The sequence below is a fragment of the Hypomesus nipponensis genome, chromosome 19 (assembly GCF_054491055.1).
Source record: "Hypomesus nipponensis isolate SF chromosome 19, ASM5449105v1, whole genome shotgun sequence".
NCBI lineage: Eukaryota > Metazoa > Chordata > Actinopteri > Osmeriformes > Osmeridae > Hypomesus > Hypomesus nipponensis.
In genome coordinates this window covers 3216101-3237144 of record NC_140379.1, presented here as the reverse complement: position 1 = coordinate 3237144, position 21044 = coordinate 3216101, and the positions used below count along the sequence as shown (strand labels likewise).

General features: G+C 52.6%; 1 protein-coding gene across 4 annotated transcripts in view; it reads right to left on the bottom strand.

Moving 5' to 3' along the window:
* plekhg4 (pleckstrin homology domain containing, family G (with RhoGef domain) member 4) overlaps positions 1-21044 on the bottom strand; it is a 49288-nt gene that overhangs the window by 2376 nt on the left and 25868 nt on the right. For 3 of the 4 annotated variants that reach the window (XM_084681588.1, XM_084681590.1, XM_084681591.1), the window contains 8 exons: positions 8672-9708; positions 4801-5053; positions 2924-3013; positions 2439-2663; positions 2090-2260; positions 1488-1668; positions 997-1113; positions 271-525 (listed from right to left, as the gene is read on the bottom strand). In XM_084681588.1, coding sequence (XP_084537714.1) covers positions 271-525; positions 997-1113; positions 1488-1668; positions 2090-2260; positions 2439-2663; positions 2924-3013; positions 4801-5053; positions 8672-9708 — 2329 coding nt within the window. The remainder of the gene's footprint in view (positions 1-270; positions 526-996; positions 1114-1487; positions 1669-2089; positions 2261-2438; positions 2664-2923; positions 3014-4800; positions 5054-8671; positions 9709-21044) is intronic. The other variant, XM_084681589.1, reaches the window with a different exon arrangement.

The following is a 21044-nucleotide window of genomic DNA, read 5'->3' as shown; positions in this document are numbered from 1 at the left end:
GGATGGGAGGGAAAAGAGGGAGGAGGGGAGGGAGGAGGGAAGAGAGAGAGAGGAGGGGAGGGAAGAGAGAGGGAGGATGGGAGGGAAAAGAGGGAGGAGGGGAGAGAGACCATGTCACACCACTGTATGTGAAAAATCCGGTATTGTGTCACACATTTGAAAGACTTTTCCTTTCCTTAACCCCCCACTCCCCCCCACCTCCTCTAATCTGACTTTCCCGTTGGCGTGGGAACGGATGCTGGCGTCGCTAGGCTATGCTGGACCACGTACTCATGGAGGGCTGACTGCTGGTCTCGTTCTCCAGCTCGTCCTCCTCGATGCAGGGGGAGATGAAGGGCCTCTCGGCTGAGGCAGGCAGCAGGGCCTGGTTGCTGTACATGTGCAGGTTGAGGGGGCCCAGGAGGCTGCATGACGAGGGGCCCGAGGCCGCGGGTGCCCCGGCTCCAGAGCTGTTCCCCGAGGCCCGCTTGAAGGGGTTGGAGTGGTCGAAGAGGGAGACGGCAATGGAGGCTCTCGTCCTGGCCCCTGGGAGAGGGAGGAGGAAAGGGAGGTAGGGAGGGAGGGAGGGAGGGAGGGAGGGAGGGAGGGAGGGAGGGAGGGAGGGAGGGAGGGAGGGAGGGAGGGAGGGAGGGAGGGAGGGAGGGAGGGAGGGAGGGAGGGAGGGAGGGAGGGAGGGAGGGAGGGAGGGAGGGAGGGAGGGAGGGAGGGAGGGAGGGAGGGAGGGGAGGCAGGTTAGACTCAGGGTTAGGCACCAGACTATACAGTCTAGATTAGTCACATTAGCACAGATCCCCACCCCCCCTTCCCGCGATTATGTTAGACTGGAGATTACCTTTCACAATAACAAAACACAGAATGATTTGGATGGTCCTGTGAAGATAGTGTAACCTAGTCCATGCCCAGCCTGTTGCTGAGAGGAGTCCTGCTGTGAGAGTGTGTTTTCAGTGTGTCCAACAGGAGGGTGTGTGTCCTACAGGAGTGTGTGTGTGTCCTCACCTCTGCCCTTCATGATGTAGTCGATGGCCCTGTCGTTGATGGCAGCGTCGCTAGGCTTGATGTCCAGGAAGGGCTTGTTGCCCACGCCCATGGAAACCATCTCCTGCATGCGGATTTCTGTCCACACACACACACACACGTTAAGCACACCTTGCTTTTACCAGACAAGTTAGCGTAATCGACAGGAAATGCAGAAATGGGACAGTTTCTGTCTCTGCTTTCAGACAAGGTGGGGTTGAGCCCCCGACAGACAGAGAGATGATGTGACACTGAACTATCATAGACACAAACAAGCTGACGCTGGCTGTTGGAGCCGTATGAATAAAAGGTGCTACTGCTGTGATGTGGTGGGGTGTGTGTAAGGTGAGCTGCTTCAGGAGCGACACACACACACGGACACACACACAGCTGTATTTGTCTTGATTAAGACTGTGTTTTAACAGACTATCTCACTCTTTAACACACACACACACACACACACACACACACACCTTTGTTCCTGTTAGCCTGCTGCCAGAGGATGCTGGTGATGTCAGAGGTCCAGGCGTGCTTGATGTCCTGATTGGCTGCCTGCAGGATGTAGGTCTGGTTCTTGGAGGTCCTGCGTCTGAACCAGACCTCGAAGCGCAGCCCGCTGTCTCCAGACGTCTCCGTCATCCCCACGTCTGCCGTCTGGGACCCCGAGAGGAGACCACCACGTTGGAAACCAGACTAGTGATGTCACACTGCTTTCCTAAGCCCTGGTTTCCCCTACTGTCCATTCAGACGAGGCGCCAAGCAAATCCTCCTTATGTTTGTGTGTATATCATGTAGTTTATGTCATCACTGCTGTTGCTTGGTGAGAGAAAAGGCTTGGAGACACTCCTGTCTATGACAGTGCAATACTCCCCAGGGTTCAATAAACTCTAATGTAGTCTATTCTACTCTGCTCTAGTCTATTCTACCCTGCTCTAGTCTATTCTGCTCTAGTCGATTCTGCTCTAGTCTATTCTGCTCTACTCTGGTCTACTCTAGTCTATTCTACCCTAGTGACTAAAGTAGAGTAGAATAGACTAGAGTCTATTCTCCTCTGGCCTGGTGTGGTGCTGTTCACCTTGAAGGAGTGTTTGTAGATGTAGACGTCCAGGCCGCCCTCGATGCGTTTGGGCTTGCTGAACAGCACCAGGTCCTGCAGCAGGAACACGTGGCGTTGGCACTTCTTCCTCCCGTACCACACTGTGAACTCGCCCTGCCTCACCAGCTGGCCCTGCTCCTTCAGGTTCACCTGCACCACACACACACACAGGTCACACACACACAGGACACACACACAGACACACACACACACATACTTAATAATCCGGCTCTTCTACTCGACAGTGGAGTTATTCTGATCAAGTTCCTCCTGATAGACACGCTCCTCTGGGGGTCAGGGGGCGTGTCCTTCCGGGGCTCAGACTCACGTCACAGTCCCGGATGGCGTCCATGGCCAGCAGGTCGTTGCCGTGGCGCAGCTGGAACTTGACCATCTCGGCTGCGGCCCGCAGGTAGGCCAGCTCCGTGTCCTGGGCCTCGCTCACCTCCTTGATCAGGTCCTTCAGCAGCAGAGCGTACTTGCTCATCCTCTGGATGGGCTTCAGCAGGTAGGAGGCCAGGTCCATCTTGTCCCCCAGCTCCAGCTGCTTGTTCTGGGGGAGAGAGGGACGGAGGGAAGGGGTGGTGCTTGGAGGGTTAGGGCTGGTAACCTGTACAGTGTGCGCTGGTCTGTGTGTCTAATTCGTACGTCGTTTTTGATGAAAAGCTTCTGCTAGATGGACGAAGCGTCAAATGTGAATGTAAAAACATTGTTTTTTTCATTTCTCTCTGTCTTGATGCAAACTTGGTGGCTTGGTGGACAGTGTGTGTGTGTGTGTGTGTGTGTGTGAGTGTAGGAAGGCTCCAGACTCACTCTGAAGAAGCTGTTTCCGTGGCTGGCCAGCAGAGTGTCAGACTTGGGCTTGTTCTTGCTGTACAGAGCGTACAGGCCAAACTGGTCTTGCTGTGGGTTACAAAGAGAGAGGGAGGGATGCATTTCAGTTATATATCAGGCTAAAAAAACATTATTTATTTCTGTCCATTCTGACCCCATTTCTGACCCATTTCAGCACACAGAACACCCTCCTGTTCTCCTACAGAACTCCTTCGACAAGCGGAAAACATGCGATTTTCCATATCTTGTCATTTGAGTTTTGCTTGGCCGCAACTGTTGGCAATGAGGCGAAATGCTTTATGGCGCATTTTATACTTGTGTGAAACGTGCGATATCTTTCACCGCTGCGTTTCTGGCCAAGAATACCCCGGGTCTGTCTCTGCTGTGGAGCTGGGGTGGTTCTCACTGAGGTCTATTCTTGTGTGTGCCGTTTAAACTGTGGAAAACAGACCCTTTAAATCTGCACCACTAAATCAACCTGAGGGGGTCAGAGAGCGAGACAGAGAGGAGAGAGACAGCAAAATGAGAGAGATAGAAGGATAGAAAGAAGGATAGAGGAAGAAGGAAGGAGAGAGAGACAGAAGGAAGGAGAGAGGGGAGAGGAAGCGAGGAAGAGATGTACAGAGGTGAAGGAGTGGGCAAGCCTGGATGAGAAAGTTCAGTACATGCGGGCTGCTTTGATAACGCTCTAATACCACTGGAATGTAAAGAGAGAAACAGAGGGATGGAGAGGGAGCGACGACCAGATGAAAAAGAAAAACGTTTCTATGGACTATATCGAGAGATGAGAGAATTTGAGAAGCTTTGAGAGGTTCTGCCAACATGAGAACCACCAAGAGAGCTTTGGGATGGAGTGAGAGAGAGAGAGAGAGAGAGAGAGAGAGAGAGAGAGAGAGAGGGAGGGAGGGAGGGAGGGAGGGAGAGAGAGAGAGAGAGAGAGAGAGAGAGAGAGAGAGAGAGGGAGGGAGGGAGGGAGGGAGGGAGGGAGGGAGGGAGGGAGGGAGGGAGGGAGGGAGAGAGAGAGAGAGAGAGAGAGAGAGAGAGAGAGGGAGGGGTGTGTTTGCACAGCTGGGTTCATACTTGTAGGGGTAAAACCATCTCCTTCAGTTTTAAAACTAGAACAACACTTCACCTACTGGAGGAACTGACCCAGCAAATCCATGATCCCTACCCAACCTCCCTGCTGTGTGTGTGTGTGTGTGTGTCAAATCCTGCCCTGACATCCATGTGCATAACTCTTTTTCTTTTTGTAAATCATAACTGGCGTTACTGCCAATGGGCGACAGTTGAGGCGGCTCCACCTGCAGGTCTCCCAGGTCGAGTTTCAGCCTAAGGGACGGGCTGACAATCACCTCTTGAACGTAAACACAGGGAGCTTTTGTTTGGCTTCTGACTTGATCAGAAACATACAGCCTTCACACGGAGGATGTGCCAACTGTTAAGGGTTCAGTGTCAACCACCTCCTGAAGATCGTGTTGCACATTTTATGAGGCAAGTGTTTGACTATTGAGACATTGGGTACCTTAGGATGTTTGAGGCCCTTGGTATTCCAATCCCTCTCACCCTTAAGACGTACCCTTGCATTCTATAGAAAAAACTATTGTGAAGTACTCTACTCACATGACATACAAAACAATAATCCCACATCTTCACAGCAGGAGTGTTTGTGGTTCAAACAACCTTGTTTGCATCTGACCTTAATGTCAGAATTAGCTTGAAAACTTGGCTGCACTTAATCCACCTGAAGTTCCCCGGAGCGAACCGTGAGTCGCATCAAACTCGCCTCGAAGCCTTTCTGAACTTCGATGTCTACCCCCCCCCTAACACTGGTGTGTGTTAGATTCGTATCTACGTACGTGGCGCAGGAAGCAGTGGGACACGCGGAGCGGGTGGTTGCAACAGCTCTCCAGCTCCTTGAGGAAGAACTGGCTGTGGAAGTCCACCAGCTTCTCCAGGTTCCCGAAGATCACAGAGCGTTTCCCCCGCAGGTCCTGCGGCAGGTCAGGCCGCTCCATCTCAGGGAAGTAGTGCTCGATGATGTAGCGCAGCGAGCGCACGTACTCTCTCTCCGTACTCACCATCTCATCCACGATGTGGCGCAGCTTGCTGCTGGGAGGGGGGGAGGGAGGGAGGGAGGAGGGAGGCAGAAAAAGGATGTTTAGTACCACTGAAAATGTAGGCTTCTGTATTGTAAGTGATACATCCACACAGACAGGCCCTGACACATCGGCACTATACTAGCATCTAGCTTAAAGAATAAACTGTAAAAATCCAGATCAGGGGCACATTATCAGAGGAACGTTTAACATCGACCACCTTCCCAGACAGGTGGAGGCCTGTGCCTGCGTGTCAGAGCAGGTCCCACCTGCACCGTGTCTGGAGGGAGGTCCTGGTCATCATATCCGTGTGACCGAGATGCTATCTAGGCCCCAGCGAGGATGAGTCACGGTGCCCTTTTACACGAAAGGACTTTGTAGGAGGGGAGAGGATGGAGAAAGTGTTTACAGTGGTTCACTTTCAGATTAACTGTTATTTTTATTGCTGCGCCGACCTGTTATCAGACTCACGTAATGTTGAGGCGATGCTATACAGCGCTGTCTGGTCATTCACAGACTGTTCCTTAGTGCCGACCACTAAAATACTGTTCTAACGGTGCACTTTAGATCCACTGTACTCACTATAAGCAGTATTTAGAAGTTGTTTTTGGATAAAAGCGTCTGCTGAATGACAAGACCGGATCAAGCAGATGCCGGTGAGATGAGAGCCACTGACAGACAGACCTGGTTTCACATCAGGCCTGGGATCTGTCCGAGTCACACAGCCCCTCAGAGCTGGAACGCACCCAGCTGGGACTGAGGCTGAACACGTGCACGTGTGACTGGAAGCTGTCTGACACAGGGAGACCTAAACAACTGGACTGACACAGACCGCGGTCAAACACTGTTTCAATCACTTCTGAGGTCCAGAGTCCAATCAAAACACGGTTGTTGGGTGATTTATTTCCCAAGGCCATAAACCTTTTCTCCGTCTCTCTCCCTCGCTCTTTCTCTCTCCCTGTCTCTCTCTCTGTCTCTCTCCCTGTCTCTCTCCCTGTCTCTCTTCCTGTCTCTCTCTCCCCCTCCCTCTCAGTGTGTTATTCTTGGCATGCTGGTAGGTCTACAAGCTTGCGGCCCAACAGCCAGTCTCTGCAAGTCTCCAGGGCCTGATAGAAGGTGTTTATAATACTGTGTGTGTAAGTTAACCGGGGGTGGGAAAGCTAACGCTAATGCTAATCTGCCTGATTGTCAGTGGGCTACTTGGCTAAAGCCCTCTTGGTATGAGGTCTGGTCCAGCCAGGCCCTGCTGCACTGGGCACAAACAAGACGGACCTTAAGACGTATTCAAATGAAAAACAGAAGCACTCGTTGGTCCCCCCGGGCTGAGAGACGACCACAAGGTTAAGCCAGTGGAAAACTGGACCTGAAGGTTATTTTATGAATGTGTGGAAGATAATGACGTTTTTTCTAACGCTTTCTAATACCTCTTTTTTTATTTTTTGGCTTCTCAAGAGAGACTGGCAAGCTGGATAAAAAGACCTTTACAAATACAGAAGAGGTATACTTAAAGGGACAAAAGCAACAATAGGTGTGGGGGGTCTTGCCTCTGTGGCTTCCCCCTCTCTCCCTCGCTCTCCCCCTCCCTCCCTCGCTCTCCCCCTTCCTCCCTCGCTCTCCCCCTCCCTCCCTCGCTCTCCCCCTCCCTCCCTCGCTCTCCCCCTCCCTCCCTCGCTCTCCCCCTCCCTCGCTCTCCCCCTCCCTCCCTCGCTCTCCCCCTCCCTCGCTCTCCCCCTCCCTCCCTCGCTCTCCCCCTCCCTCCCTCGCTCTCCCCCTCCCTCCCTCGCTCTCCCCCTCTCTCCCTCGCTCTCCCCCTCCCTCCCTCCCTCTCCCCCTCCCTCCCTCGCTCTCCCCCTCCCTCCCTCGCTCTCCCCCTCCCTCCCTCGCTCTCCCCCTCCCTCCCTCGCTCTCCTCTAGCTTAAGGGCCAGCCCTAGGGGAGTCTCGCTTCTCTCTGCCACCCCGTTGGGCATGGATGGTGAGGAGGGGTGATGTGTGTGTGTGTGTGTGTGGCACCTGGCCCAGCCCTCCTCAGTGCCTGAGGCCACACACAGCGCCTCCTCGGACACAATGACCCCCCTAAACCCTCCCCACCCACTCTCTCTCTCTCTCTTTCTCTCACACACACACACACACAAAACCAGACTTAATGCCCCCCACCTTAAGTTCTCAAACACTACAGTACCAAAACCCTCGATACAAAAACAAACAACGATATAATCGATGTAGAAGATATCGATATATCGTCAACTACGGTATCATCTCCAAAGTGTTATTTAAAGCTAAGAAAGCTTAAAAAAACATGGGAAACTAATAATTCACACTTTCAGAACCGTCGATGTGTGAGGGATCCAAATCAGAAAGATTTAGCACTCCAGCACTGTTTTCCCAACGACTTAAATACCAAACGGAGGAAGTTGTCGTGTTACTCCTCGCCCTCTTACCCCTCTCTCTGGGTGAGACAAGCAAGAAAATGTTAAAGTAGCACACCCCCCTCCCTCGCCTGTCCCCCCACCCCCCCCCACGGTGCCTGGGACCCCACATTAATGGGATACGCTCTAATTGGTGTGGAATAGCTTTCCACTGTAAACCACATGGAGACAAGCAGGGGTGTGTGTGTCTGAATGTATCTGTCCTCCACTGTGTGTCTGTGTGTGTGTGTGTGTGTGTGTGTGTGTGTGTGTGTGTGTGTGTGTGTGTGTGTGTGTGTGTGTGTGTGTGTGTGTGCGCGCACATCAAAGAGCTCCTTGTGGCTTCCCAGGGCTGGATTTGTCATCAGTGGCAGGATAGCAGCAGTGGTCTGTAGCAGGGGTGATGATGGTGGGGTCAGAGGGAGAGGGGGGCTGTTCTCATGGGGGTCACAGGTGAAGGAGGGGGGGGGGGGGGGGGGGAGTATGGCAAAAGCATTACAGCTCCATCCCAGCCCAGCCAGGGAGCAGGGACCTAGCTGGAGGTTCTTTGACTTCCTAGGAGGGGCTGGGTGGGGGGGGGGGGGGGGGGTGACTGGTCTTGACACAACAACTAGCATGACGCCTGCTGCCCTTTTTCTTGGTCTTTTACACACACACACACACACACGCAGAAACAGACATACAGACAGCGATCATTTGACACATGTAAGCTAGCATAAAATACAAAAACCTTAGAAGATATGGGGCACATTCTGGAAAGGAGATAGGGAGAGCAAAAGAGACAGAGAGTGAGAGAAACAAAGAGAGAGAATAAGAGAGAGCAAGAGAGAGTGACAGGGAGAACGAGAGAGTCAGCGAGAGAGATAGGACAGTATATACTGTAAAGATTGAGTTTCCAGCAAGTTCCCTATGGAGTTGATGCACTCAGAGAAAGAATAACATACCTTGACTGAACAGAAGCTCGAAGTTCTGTTAAAATACAGACACTCCAACCTTCTCTCACACAGAACAAACTCAAATCTGCTACTCAACCTACAAAAACACTTTGGCCCAGTTTCCCAGACATGGATTAAGCCTAGCCCTAAATTAAAAGAGAAAAAATTCAATGAAGATGTCCAATGAAAAAGTCATGATGCCAAGACGTGGCTTAATCCACGTCTGAGAAACTGAGCCTTCATCTCCCACCACCAGCAGCACCACAACAAGCCTCCTGTCGACCACCCACCTTCCTTTAGCGCGAGGCTCGGCCATGGGGCTGCTGGTGGCGCTGGCTCCAGGGGTCCGCAGGCCCTCCCCCGCGGGGGCGGCCCAGCCGTGAGCAGCCAGCCTGGGGCTGTAGGTTCGCTCGGCCACCTCGGTGCTGCTGACCTCCAGCCCCTTGATGAACACCCCTGTGTTGCCGCGGCGCGCCGGCTCGCTCAGCGTCCGCTGGCACGTGCCGTAGCGGGCGCCCTCGGGCGTGGCCGGGCAGTCGAAGCTCTGGGTCTTGCGGAGCAGCTGGCGGCGGCTGGCGGGGGTGGCGCTGGGGGTGGAGGCGGAAGCGGAGTCGAGGGGGGGCAGGGTGGGGGTGAAGGAGCAGGAGGAGGCGCGGGCCTGGGCCTCCAGACGGCCGCGGTGGGACGACTCGTCGGACGAGGCGCTGCGCGTGAGGCGGGGGTTGTGGTGCGGCGGGGCGAGGGGCGTGTGCGGGGGGAGGCGGGGCTCCAAGCTGTAGGGGGAGGAGTTTATGGAGGGGGTGGAGCCACAGTCCCCGCCCCCAGAGGTCTCAGGTCTGGGGGCGCACGACGAGGAGGCGGAGCTAGAAGTGGAGGACAGCCTCTCGCGGCCGGCGCTCCACACACCCGAGAACGCCTTGCGGCAGGAGAGAGACAAGCTGGAGCTCCTCTCGTGGCCGCCGCGTGCTCCCTGACCCTCCGAGTGGCGTCTGGGCGTGGCCAGGCCGTCGCCGGACGCCTTTGCACCGGCCCCGCTGTCCGAAACGCCTCGCCGCGTCCTCAGCGCCGCCTCCAGCTTCTTCTCAAACATCTGACGGGTCTCCTGGCATTTGGACCAAGCGAACTTCCACTGCCTGAGGCCCTGCTCGTTCTTCAGCTCCCCGGCCAGCTCCTTCATCTCCTGGAAGCGGCCGTCCGGGATGGGTGGGTGCTGGCGCCCGTAACCCTCCAGGCAGCCAATCACACCCTGGCACTTGTCGGGCTGAGAGCAGTCCTCCATGCTGACGCAAGCCAGGTGACGCATGCCCTCCAGAGCCCACTCATACGCCTGGGAGAAAGAGAGAGAGACAGAGAGAGAGAGGGGGAGGGAGGGAGGGAGAGAGAGGGAGGGGGGAGGAAAGAGAGATGGAGGGGGGGAGAGAGAGAGGGAGAAAGTGAGAGAGAATCGGGTCAGTTTTCGGTCACACCCACAGAGAAAGCAGACATTGATGGAAGGGTTGAGAGAAAGCTCTGTGAGCGAGAGAGAGACTTGGTGTGGCTCTGAGGCTATGTTAGCTAGCACAGCTTGGTGGATGGAGGCCCACAATGGGCCTGTTTTTCACACGCGTTAAAGAGAGAGGACAAGAGACTCTTTATGGGGACGAGGCAGGACTGACACACATGGAACTGAAAGACTCTCCTCCGAGGGCAGGGATGGCTGGACAGCGGGAGGAGAGAGAGGGAGACGGAAGGGGAGGAGAGGAAAGAGAGAGGGAGATGTGTAGGGCTCAGGTCTCCCTCTCACAGCTCTGCTTTCATGTAAACAACAAAGGAATTTATGGAGGAGCCCCGTTCTCTCTCTCTCTCTCTCTCTCTCTCTCTCTCTCTCTCTCTCTCTCTCTCTCTCTCTCTCTCTCTCTCTCTCTCTCTCTCTCTCTCTCTCTCTCTCTCTCTCTCTCTCTCTCTCTCTCTCTCTCTCTCTCTCTCTCTCTCTCTCTCTCTCTCTCTCTCTCTCTCTCTCTCTCTCTCTCTCTCTCTCTCTCTCTCTCTCTCTCTCTCTCTCTCTCTCTCTCTCTCTCTCTCTCTCTGTCTCTGTCTCTGTCTCTGTCTCTGTCTCTGTCTCTCTCTCTCTGTCTCTGTGTGCATTACCAGGACACACACACACACCGACTGCTCTTTAATGAACTCTTTAACTGCCTGCCTGCTCAAAACCTGCCATTTTCACATTCTTAGGAGAAAGAAACACACAGACACACAAACAGACACACACAGACACACACACAGACACACAAACAGACACACACAAAGACAGGCAGCGTTTGCTGCCTCTCTCTTTCAAATACCAGGACAGAGAAGAAGAGTCAGAAATGGACGACGGTAGATTCCAGATGTTTACATGCCAGTGGATAAATGGATCCTAAGATGTGCACAGAGTGATGTACACAGAGTGATGTACACAGAGTGATGTACACAGAGTGATGTGCACAGAGTGATGTGCACAGAGTGATGTGCACAGAGTGATGTACACAGAGTGATGTGCACAGAGTGATGTGCACAGAGTGATGTGCACAGAGTGATGTACACAGAGTGATGAACACAGAGTGATGTACACAGTGTGATGTACAGAGTGATGTGCACAGTGTGATGTGCACAGAGTGATGTACACAGAGTGATGTGCACAGAGTGATGTGCACAGAGTGATGAACACAGAGTGATGTACAGAGTGATGTACACAGAGTGATGTACACAGAGTGATGTACAGAGTGATGTACAGAGTGATGTACACAGAGTGATGTACACAGAGTGATGTGCACAGAGTGATGTACAGAGTGATGTGCACAGAGTGATGTACAGAGTGATGAACACAGAGTGATGTACACAGAGTGATGTACAGAGTGATGTGCACAGAGTGATGTACAGAGTGATGAACACAGAGTGATGAACACAGGGTGATGTACAGTGTGATGTACACAGAGTGATGAACACAGAGTGATGTACAGTGTGATGTACACAGAGTGATGTACAGAGTGATGTGCACAGAGTGATGTACAGAGTGATGTGCACAGAGTGATGTACACAGAGTGATGTGCACAGAGCCACAGACCAGGACTATGGATGTGAGACCAAACGTGATGATGCTTCCTCCTAAAGAGGATATTCTCTCTCTCAGCACGGCCATGGGAGAGTGTCTGTATTGTACATCAAGCCTCGCCTTTTAACAGGCCTATTCATTACGACACTGGCTTCTTCCGTAGACGTCAGGACATGCAGAGAGAGAGCGAGTTTCTACAGGGAGTCTTAGACATGCAGTCTATGCAGCCCCCACAGCGGCTGTGAGGAACTCAGGGGCAGGCTGGGGTTCGCTTGGAGATTAAGACCAGATCAAACGCTCCAGCCATCCTCCCCGGAGAGCTCAGCGATCGCTTAGCGGGGTCTGACGCTACGACGCTGGAGCCCACAGACATTCCAGCTCTTCTCTGGAACCCCCCTCCTCTCCAGGACTAAGAATGAGGTCTTGAGCGTTTAGAGGTCTGGGCCACTAGACCACTGAAGTCAGAATCTGGGTGAGGGGGTCACTGGAGGGTGACAATGGGAGCCTGCTAATGGCCAGAGGACAAGACAAGCTGGGTGGTGGGGGGGGGGGGGTCGTAAGAGAATCTATCATAGATGACGGCCGCCCAGTTAAAACACCACCAAGGAGCTGGGGGAATTTATTGGTCAAGATGTCATCGATCACACAAGGATCCGCATGGGGTATTCACCCCCCCCCCCCCCCCCCTGTCTCGACTCCAAGACAACATCACCAGGGGCGTCGTCTGCTAAGACGTCCGTAGGTGGGATCGGAATATCAACCCATCGGATCGGGGCACGGCGGCAATCGTGGGTGACAACAAACGCTGTAAGGTCAGCCAGGGCGCCAGGGTCGTGCTGTAGGAGGGAGGGGCTTACGGACAGGGGGGAGGGGCTTACGGACAGAACTATGACCCAAAAAAAGAAACCGCTTAAACTGGGCAACTTCAAAAGCATCTGAAAAGCCAATGTGTTTCCTCAGAGTAACCTTCACCCAGTGAACCAGATCAAACTGGCCAAACAACCAGCCCAAGGAACAAACAACCAGCTGGATCCACTGAGAGAGAGGGAGAGAGAGAGAGAGAGAGAGAGAGAGAGAGAGAGAGAGAGAGATGGCGAAAAAGACAGAGAGAGATGGAGGAGAAGAGCAAGGAGAAGAGAGGGAGAAAGAGATGGACAGGAAAAGAGAGGGAAATGGAGAGAGAGGGAGAAGGAGAGAGGGAGGGAAAGAGAGAGGGAGCGAGATGGAGAGAGAAGAGTTTGGGAATGACATCATCCCTCCCGAATCGTCGTTAGTTGGCGCCTGGAACCTTTGAAGTGTGAATGGTGGGTAAGCAGGGGGAGGAAGGTTGATTGGTGAGCGCCTCACATAAAGAGGGCTTGGGTGCGCGCCTACTAAAAAGGGCCCCCGCTTTCAGAGACAAGACACAAAGGGGCCTGCCTCGTCCTTTTGACTGGGCGAGCGTGAGGAGAGGGGGGATGGAGAGAAAGTGAAGGGGGGGGTGGAGAGGGAGCGAGGGGGAGGATGGAGAGAGCGAGGGGGGGGAGGATGGAGAGAAAGTGAAGGGGGGGGTGGAGAGGGAGCGAGGGGGAGGATGGAGACAGCGAGGGGGGGGAGGATGGAGAGAGAGCGAGGGGGGGGGGGTAAAGAGAAGGGGATAGAGAGAGTGAGAAGAGGGCTTCGGCTTTTGTACACAGGATAAATGAAAACGTCCATAAAGTGGGCTGAGTGGAGGTTGTGAGGGAGAGATGGACGGGTGTTCTGGGGAGCTTATGGATGAAAGGGGCTGTGGTGACACCGGGCCAGTCGCTTACCTCATCACTTAGCCTCGAGGATAATTTTTTTTTGCCAATCGTCTTTTGAGAAGTGTGTGTGCGGGTGTGTGTGTTTGAGAGTGTGTGTGCGCGAGTGTGACAGGAGGGAGGTCCTGGAATTCCTTTCCCAGGGCAAACATTCACCCCTGTTTGCAGGTTCTGTAAAATCGGTCGACTATAGAAGGCTAGTATAAACACGGTTAATGTGCTCAAGTGCCGCATATGAACTTTGTCTCCTCTTTGTCTACAAATCCTCCTCTGTTTCTCACATTCAGCTCAAGTCAACCTGTTGAAGAAGCCTTTTGTTCAACAGGCAGACAAGTCGAGGCAAAGGACCACCATTCCTTCTCTTCTAAATCAGGTTGGTGCCTAAAATGAGGTCAATGCTGTCGACTCTGCTGGTTAAACAGGTGTGTGTGTGTGTGTGGGTCGACCTCTAGGTAGGTAGGTACAAGTTCGGGGAAATGGGGGCCCACACAGACAGAGGGAGGAGCAGGAGGAGCAGGAGGAGCAGGAGGAGCAGGAGGAGCAGGAGGAGAAGGAGGAGCAGGAGGAGCAGGAGGAGCAGGAGGAGCAGGAGGAGAAGGAGGAGCAGGAGGAGCAGGAGGAGAAGGAGGAGAAGGAGGAGCAGGAGGAGCAGGAGGAGAAGGAGGAGCAGGAGGAGAAGGAGGAGCAGGAGGAGAAGGAGGTGGAGAAAGGGTGCAGCCCAGTCTGTCTCTTGTTAAAAGCTAACAGTGACAAGTGAGAAAAAAAAAAAACAGAAAAATGAATAGAAAAATCCAAAGCTGGATCATTTCCATCTCGTCTGACGTGGATCACACCCTTATGTTCTGGGCTCTTCAAAACACTGATTAACCAGCCCCGGGACAAACACAGACAGGGAAACGCTCAACTGCAAATGATTCTCCAGCCCATGATTACTAGGCTGATACTAACAAAACAAGCCTACATTATTTTTTAAACGGAGCCTTGGATGTTTGGTGATCTATTTGAGTGTTACAATGTCTATGGCATCCTAACATCTATTTTGTCTGGAAAATACCTATGAGAAAAAAACTATAACCAGAGGTAAACAGCTGAAAGTGTTTTGGGTGTTTGTGAGGAAAAGTAAAGGATTGGGAGCAGGGAACGTGAGAAGGATGTGTGTTTACACGTCAGCGTGATTGCAACAGCTGCTACGACTGCAACATCTACCACGGAGGCCAAAGGCATGCTGGGAAAGGGCAGGAGGGAGGGAGGGAGGGAGGGAGGGCAAGAAAGATGGAGGAACTGCACCTGTTTGGAAATATAACCTGGTTGCTTTTATCACTTCTGAGAAAAAACAGAGAAGCTGAAACATTCCTGACGCCATCAGGGATTGGTTGATCTGAACGGATGGCGGTTGGTTGGTTAATGATATGTGACTGATTGTGAACGCCCCATTGACCTGTTCTTGCTCTTGTGGCATGTGTCACTGCTGACACGGATGCAAGCGTGTGCGTGGGGAGTGTGTGTGGTGTGTGTGTGTGTGTCCTGAGTCACTTCAGCTGGGCTGGGTCAGGCTTCATGCCTTCATGAATGACAAAGCCTGTGGATTCCTTCTCTAAGAAAAGGAGTGCATTGCAATGCAACACACGGGTGCGTCCCAGACATGCACACACAACCATCCGCAAATTATACACGCACACACACACACACACACACACGTGCGCACACACACACACCCTCCCCTCCCCCGACAGATGCGCCTTGGGAGACCTCTTGGACCTTGCTCTGCTCTCACTTTTGTCTGATTAAGAGAGACAGAGACAGAGACAGAGAGAGATGGAGAACCAGAGAGAGAGCTGGAGAACAAGAGACAGAGAGAGCGATGGAGAACCAGAGACACAGAGAGGGAGATGGAGAACCAAAAGGACAGAGATGGAGAACCAGAGAAGGAGAGAGCCAGGGAGCAGCTGCACTGGTGAAAAATGAATTCCAACTACCAAGTCTGTCTCTCACAAGCACACACACCCTCGACAATACTGCTGTCGGATGTACTCAGACCTATTTGTGTCCCGAGTCCCAAACTTGTCCTGTACATACATTGTTTCCTCCTTGCCGCATTGAAATAAAACAAACACACATTTTCCTTTTACCAGTCATCCTATGACTTCTCCAATAGGAGGTGCTTGTGTGTCCACCAAACACAGAACACATGTTGAACAAATTGCATCTGTTACAGAAAGACGGCTGGTTCTCATTGCCATACCTCTGCTGGCTAATGAAGGCTTGCAAACTGCTGAGTGAGAGAGAGACATATACAGAGAGAGGAACAGAGAGAGAGAGAGAGAGACATATACAGAGAGAGGAACAGAGAGAGTGAGATAAAGAGAGAGAAAAGAGAAAAACAGAGAGAGAGACATAGATAGAGAGAGAGAAAGAGAAAGACAGAGAGACATAGATAGAGAGACATAGAGAGAGAGAGAGAGAGAGACATAGAGAGAGATAGAGAGAGAGAGAGAGAGAGAGAGAGAGAGAAAGACAGAGAGAGACATAGATAGAGAGACATAGAGAGAGAGAGAGAGACATAGATAGAGAGAGAGATAGAGAGAGAGAGAGAGAGAGAGATAGATAGAGAGAGAGAGAGAGAGAGAGAGAGATAGATAGAGAGAGAGAGAGAGAGAGAGAGAGAGAGAGAGAGAGAGAGAGAGAGAGAGAGAGAGAGAGAGAGAGAGAGAGAGAGAGAGAGAGAGAGAGAGAGAGAGAGAGAGAGAGAGAGAGAGAGAGAGAGAAAGGGAAGAAAAAAGGGGGAGTGAGGAAGAGGAGAGATAACAGTGTGGCTGCCAAGGTCTTTTCCACTGGCCTCCAGTCAGGGGTTCCTTTAAGTCTCACGTGAGGACAGTAACAAGCTCTCCATCCATCCTGCTTTATTGGCCTCCCAGGACGCTGTCTGGGGGGAGATGGAGCACAGCAAGCCTGGAGTCGGTTAGCTATGGGGGCTATGGGGATACGACGTGGGAGAAGTCAACCAGGTCGCTTCCCAACAAAAAAAAAAAAACTGCATCTGCATTTTCCATTGGCTAAGCTTCTGGGTGAATTGCTTTCCAACATGGTGATTGGTTGCCATGTGGAGCTTGTTAGCTAAGCTCCTGCTATCCGGCTACTGAATATTTGTTTCCATTCATATTATGGCTTATTATTTTCAACTGACCTGAATGGATGTTGGTGTGTTTACAGTTGAGTGTTTGCAGAAGCCAGGGTCTGGATCAGGGAGCAGGTGAGCGGCTGAACTCGAAGGTAAGGTTAACTCTTGTTAAGAGTTTGAAATGCATGTCTGAGGACTGGACATCACTAGGTAGGTAAAAGACATGTCTTATCACAGTTGCTTGGGTTCAAATCGGACCCGGTCTCTTTGTTCTGTCACCCCCCCCCCCCCCTCTCCTGCCTTTGAAGTCAGACTAATCTTTCACTAGTAAAAATAAAGGCAAAAATGCCCCAAATAAAATATCTTAAAAAGAAAATATATATATATTTAGCTACTTCCTTGTATAGCAGCCCGCTTGTTAGCATTAGGTTCTCAGGTGAGCCTGCATGAATAATATTGATTTATTATTTGGGGTGTGTGTATATATATATGCACCAACACATCAGTTGTGCGTCAGTCGTAAACACTTAACACTAGGAGCTTTGTACATGGCCACACCTATGGTTAGAAACACAGACTGGTGTGTCAAACATTCCTTTTATTGAATGTACGTGTGTGTGTGTGGGTTAGTATATGTGTGTGTGTGTGTGTGGGTTAGTATATGTGTGTGTGTGTGTGTGGGTTAGTATATGTGTGTGTGTGTGTGTGGGTTAGTATATGTGTGTGTGTGTGTGTGCGTTAGTATATGTGTGTGTGTGTGTGTGGGTTAGTATATGTGTGTGTGTGAGTGTGTGTGTGTGCGTTAGTATATGTGTGTGTGTGTGTGTGTGTGGGGGTTAGTATATGTGTGTGTGTGTGTGAGTGTGTGTGTGTGGGTTAGTATATGTGTGTGTGTGTGTGTGTGTGTGTGGTGGTACAGTGAAGTGTTCTCCAGGCACAGCGGGGGCTGGGAAGCCAGGGTGTGTGTGGCGGCTGGCGAGGTGTGGCGGGGGTGTGTGTGTGTGTGTGTGGCGGGGGTGTGTGTGTGTTTGTGTGTGGCGGGGGTGTGTGTGTGTTTGTGTGTGGCGGGGGTGTGTGTGTGTTTGTGTGTGGCGGGGGGGTGTGTGTGTGTGTGTGGCGGGGGTGTGTGTGTGTTTGTGTGTGGCGGGGGTGTGTGTGTGTGTGTGTGTGTGAGGGGGTGATCAGGAGGAATCAAGAGTGCTGATCAGTCCGGGGAGCGTTCAGCCGTTACACTGCTCCACTGGAGCGCTTATTAATTTGCGCTTACACACACACGAACCCTCTGCAATGTTTGTGTGTGTGTGTGATGTGTATAATAAGAAAAATGGAGAATGTGTATGTGTGTGTCTAGATACAACAAAGCGTGTGTGTTTGCCTTTGCGTGTACGTGTGTGTGTGGAGGAGGGGGGGGGGAGGAGGGGCTGATTCAATCATATGTGAATCTGGGCGTCTTGGACTCGTCACATTATACAGAGTGTTCAGGGGGACATGGCACACACATGTAAATTCCCTGCCCCAGGCCTCCTCAGAGACACCCCTCACTGTGCCCCCTTTACTTGACATCCTTGATTCATGGACAAATAATGAAACTGGAAGCTTCGTTTAGGCTGAAAATCAAAAGAGCACGCAACCGATTTGCAACGTTAATTGCGTTATCTCGGTTGCAGACAAACTAGTGTTTAGACATGCAGTGAAAGTGAAAACCAGACTGAACCAATGTTCTTTAACGAACACCAGCCAATTTAAACTCACATGCTTAGAAACAAACATTGCCTAATGTCATTAGCCCTCCTTAACAGGCTCATTTAACCGTGTTAGGCAGAGAGCACACATGCTAGCCAGGTGGCTAATTAGCCAGAGGTGGACTGGCTCTTAAAACTCTGCTGTCCGGTCATTAACAAGCTACAGGCACAACAGCTACCTGACTTGTCAAGCCTTGTGTCTTTTATTTGTGTGTGTGTGTGTGTGTTGGGGGGGGAGGGGAGTTCCTGCTGACACATTCACTAAAGTCCCTCGTATTCAACCCTCCCCACCCCCTTTATGGTTTCCGACTACAGGTGTCGGTAGCTTTAGCTTCAGACGCTAGCTCTGGCTAACGGGGGGACGGGGGGCTCTGGCTAGCTCTGGCTAACTGTGGCTACTGGCTAGCTGTGGCTGTGGCTAGCTGTGGCTAGCTGTGGCCACACTGAGGAGGGTCCTAGAGGGAGACAGGAAGGTCCCAGGGCTGGGAGCGTGACAATGGGGCCTAATTAAAAGAGCAGGGGCTTGTTTTTTGTGCTGGGGTCCAGAGGTAGGTCCCTCTGGGGCTGAGGGGGCAGGGGGGACAGGGGGGCAGGGGGGACAGGGGGGACAGGGGCACTGCAGGACTCCATGCCTTGGGCCCAGTCAAGCAGGAGGATCAGAGAGAGGAGGGTGGGGTGGGGGGCGGCGGGGGGTGGTGGAGTGGGGGTCACCCTTTCGCGGGGGGCATTGGGGGTACAGACTAAAACAGACTAAAAGAAAGATGAAAGGGGGAAGTAGGGGGGCCCCCACTTTGGTGTCTAAGGGGGTCAGGTCTCCACTCCCGTCCCATCCACAGCACTGCTGGCGTTGTGGACGGGACAACTGTCACTAGCGATCCAGTCGCTAGTCTGGCTAATTACTCACCTCTAACCTACATTAGTCTGTGGTGAGGCCGAGCCCTCAGGACAGCTACCATTAAACACTGGCTGAAGACAACAACTATAGATTTAGCCTTCAATGCGGTGACCAGACCGTGAAGAGTCGTGTGTGTGTGTGTGTGTGTGTTTCTTATCAATACAGGAAGCTTCCTGTTTGGGACACCTGGCACTGGCTGGCTTTAGTGGACACAATAAAGCAACAAACTCGTTTTACCCCATTTTCTCGAGCCGAGTAAGACAGCTGTGCTGTCACACACACACATGCACAGACACACACACACACACACACACAGGCACAGGCACAGGCTTGCTCGCATGCATGCACACTACAAACACCAAACACTCTCAGGAACAGACTTGCTCACAGAAAGACACACACAAACCCACACACACACAGGTTTTCCTCGCAGCAGCTCAACACACTTCCTCACGTGTGTAAAACCGGGAGAAAAAAAGCAATCAACACCTCAATCATACGACCTGAGAAATCAAAGACACCCCCTTTAATCTGAGAGTCCTTAATCCCCCCTTTATTAGCACAAGGCTAAAGCTTGTTCAAAGTAACACTGTTCATCAGGATTTAGCCTAACTAGCCAGCTAGTCTGATACTCAAACACAGAAAATGCAGAGACATTCTTAGCGCATGCCAACGCTAGATCTCACAAGCAAACCTCCTATCCTCCCTCTGCAATTAACACCCACACCTAACATTCAGTAGCGGCTAACCACAGCAACATACACAAGAGCGACTAAATGAATAGATGGAGAGCTAGAGACAGAAGGGAGACAGGATACATAGAGTAATACAGAGAGAGGAGGAGGGGAGAGAGAAAAATAAAGAAAGTGTTGAGAGGGTTGGAGAGTGGAGGGTGAAGGTGGGAACCACGTTCACTCAGAAGCCTCCTAATATCTGTCTGTCAGATAACACTGCAACGTAAACAACTCACAGGAGAAAAACTGAGATGAACCTTTCACAACACACAACAGAGCAGGAAAACACACCGCTAGTACAGGACGCTAGTCTCACACCCCCCCCCCCCACACACACACACACACACACACTCATACCGTCCAACAGGCACAGTCAAGTCCCCAGCCAAACTTGTCCAGCACACGATCCACAACTACAACACAGAGCCTGACAGCGCGCAGGTATTCCACACCAAACTCCCCACCACCCTTCCCTGTCCGCCCGCGTGTCTGTGCGTGTCCCTCCTACCTCCGTGCGCCCTGTGTCGTGTTCAGGCAGAGCGGTGGTTCCCTGTGTGGAGCAGGGAGATGCAGCGGTCATCCTGACGCTAAGACACACACACACGACTGACTGGAGCCCTTCCCGGCGCCGGGCTGGCCCCCTCCCTCCCTCCCTCCTCCCCCTCTCCTTCACCTCACCTCCCCCCCTATTCACAGGCAAATGCTAGGGCTAAATACCAGATGGGCTTGCCCCAGCAACAGCAGAGCAGGCGAGAGAGAGAGACAGAGAGAGAGAGAGAGAGAGAGAGAGAGAGGGAGGGAGGGAGGGAGAGCGAGAAGTAGGGAGGGAGGGAGGGAGCGAGAGGGGGAGGGAGGGAGGGAGGGGGGGGATGGGTGGGCTCTGTCGCCGACACTACAAAGCCACTTGAGAGAAAGCAGGGTTGGAGGGAATGGAGGAGGAAGAGAAGGAAGAGGAGGAGGAGGGAGGGAAAACTTGGCACCGGAGTGCTACCTGGACTGTGCGAACGCTGCTGGGCTCTCACCACACGCACACACACACACACACACGCAGGCACACACACACGCACGCAGGCACACACACACGCACGCACGGTCGTGTCAGCTGGACAGGCCGTAGGCTGATGGATGAGGCTGGCTGGTGGCCGTGGCAGGCCAGCATTGTGTATGTGTGTACACTGTGCCCGTGCTGTCTGAGCTTGACACAGAGAGAGAAAGGGAAGCCCTGGAGCAGGCTGACCGGCCCCTGGCCCCCCGGCCCCTGGTCCCCGGCCCCCCAGCCCCCCATCCACCGGTTCTCCTTAATGGAGGACACGTCCGTCTCAG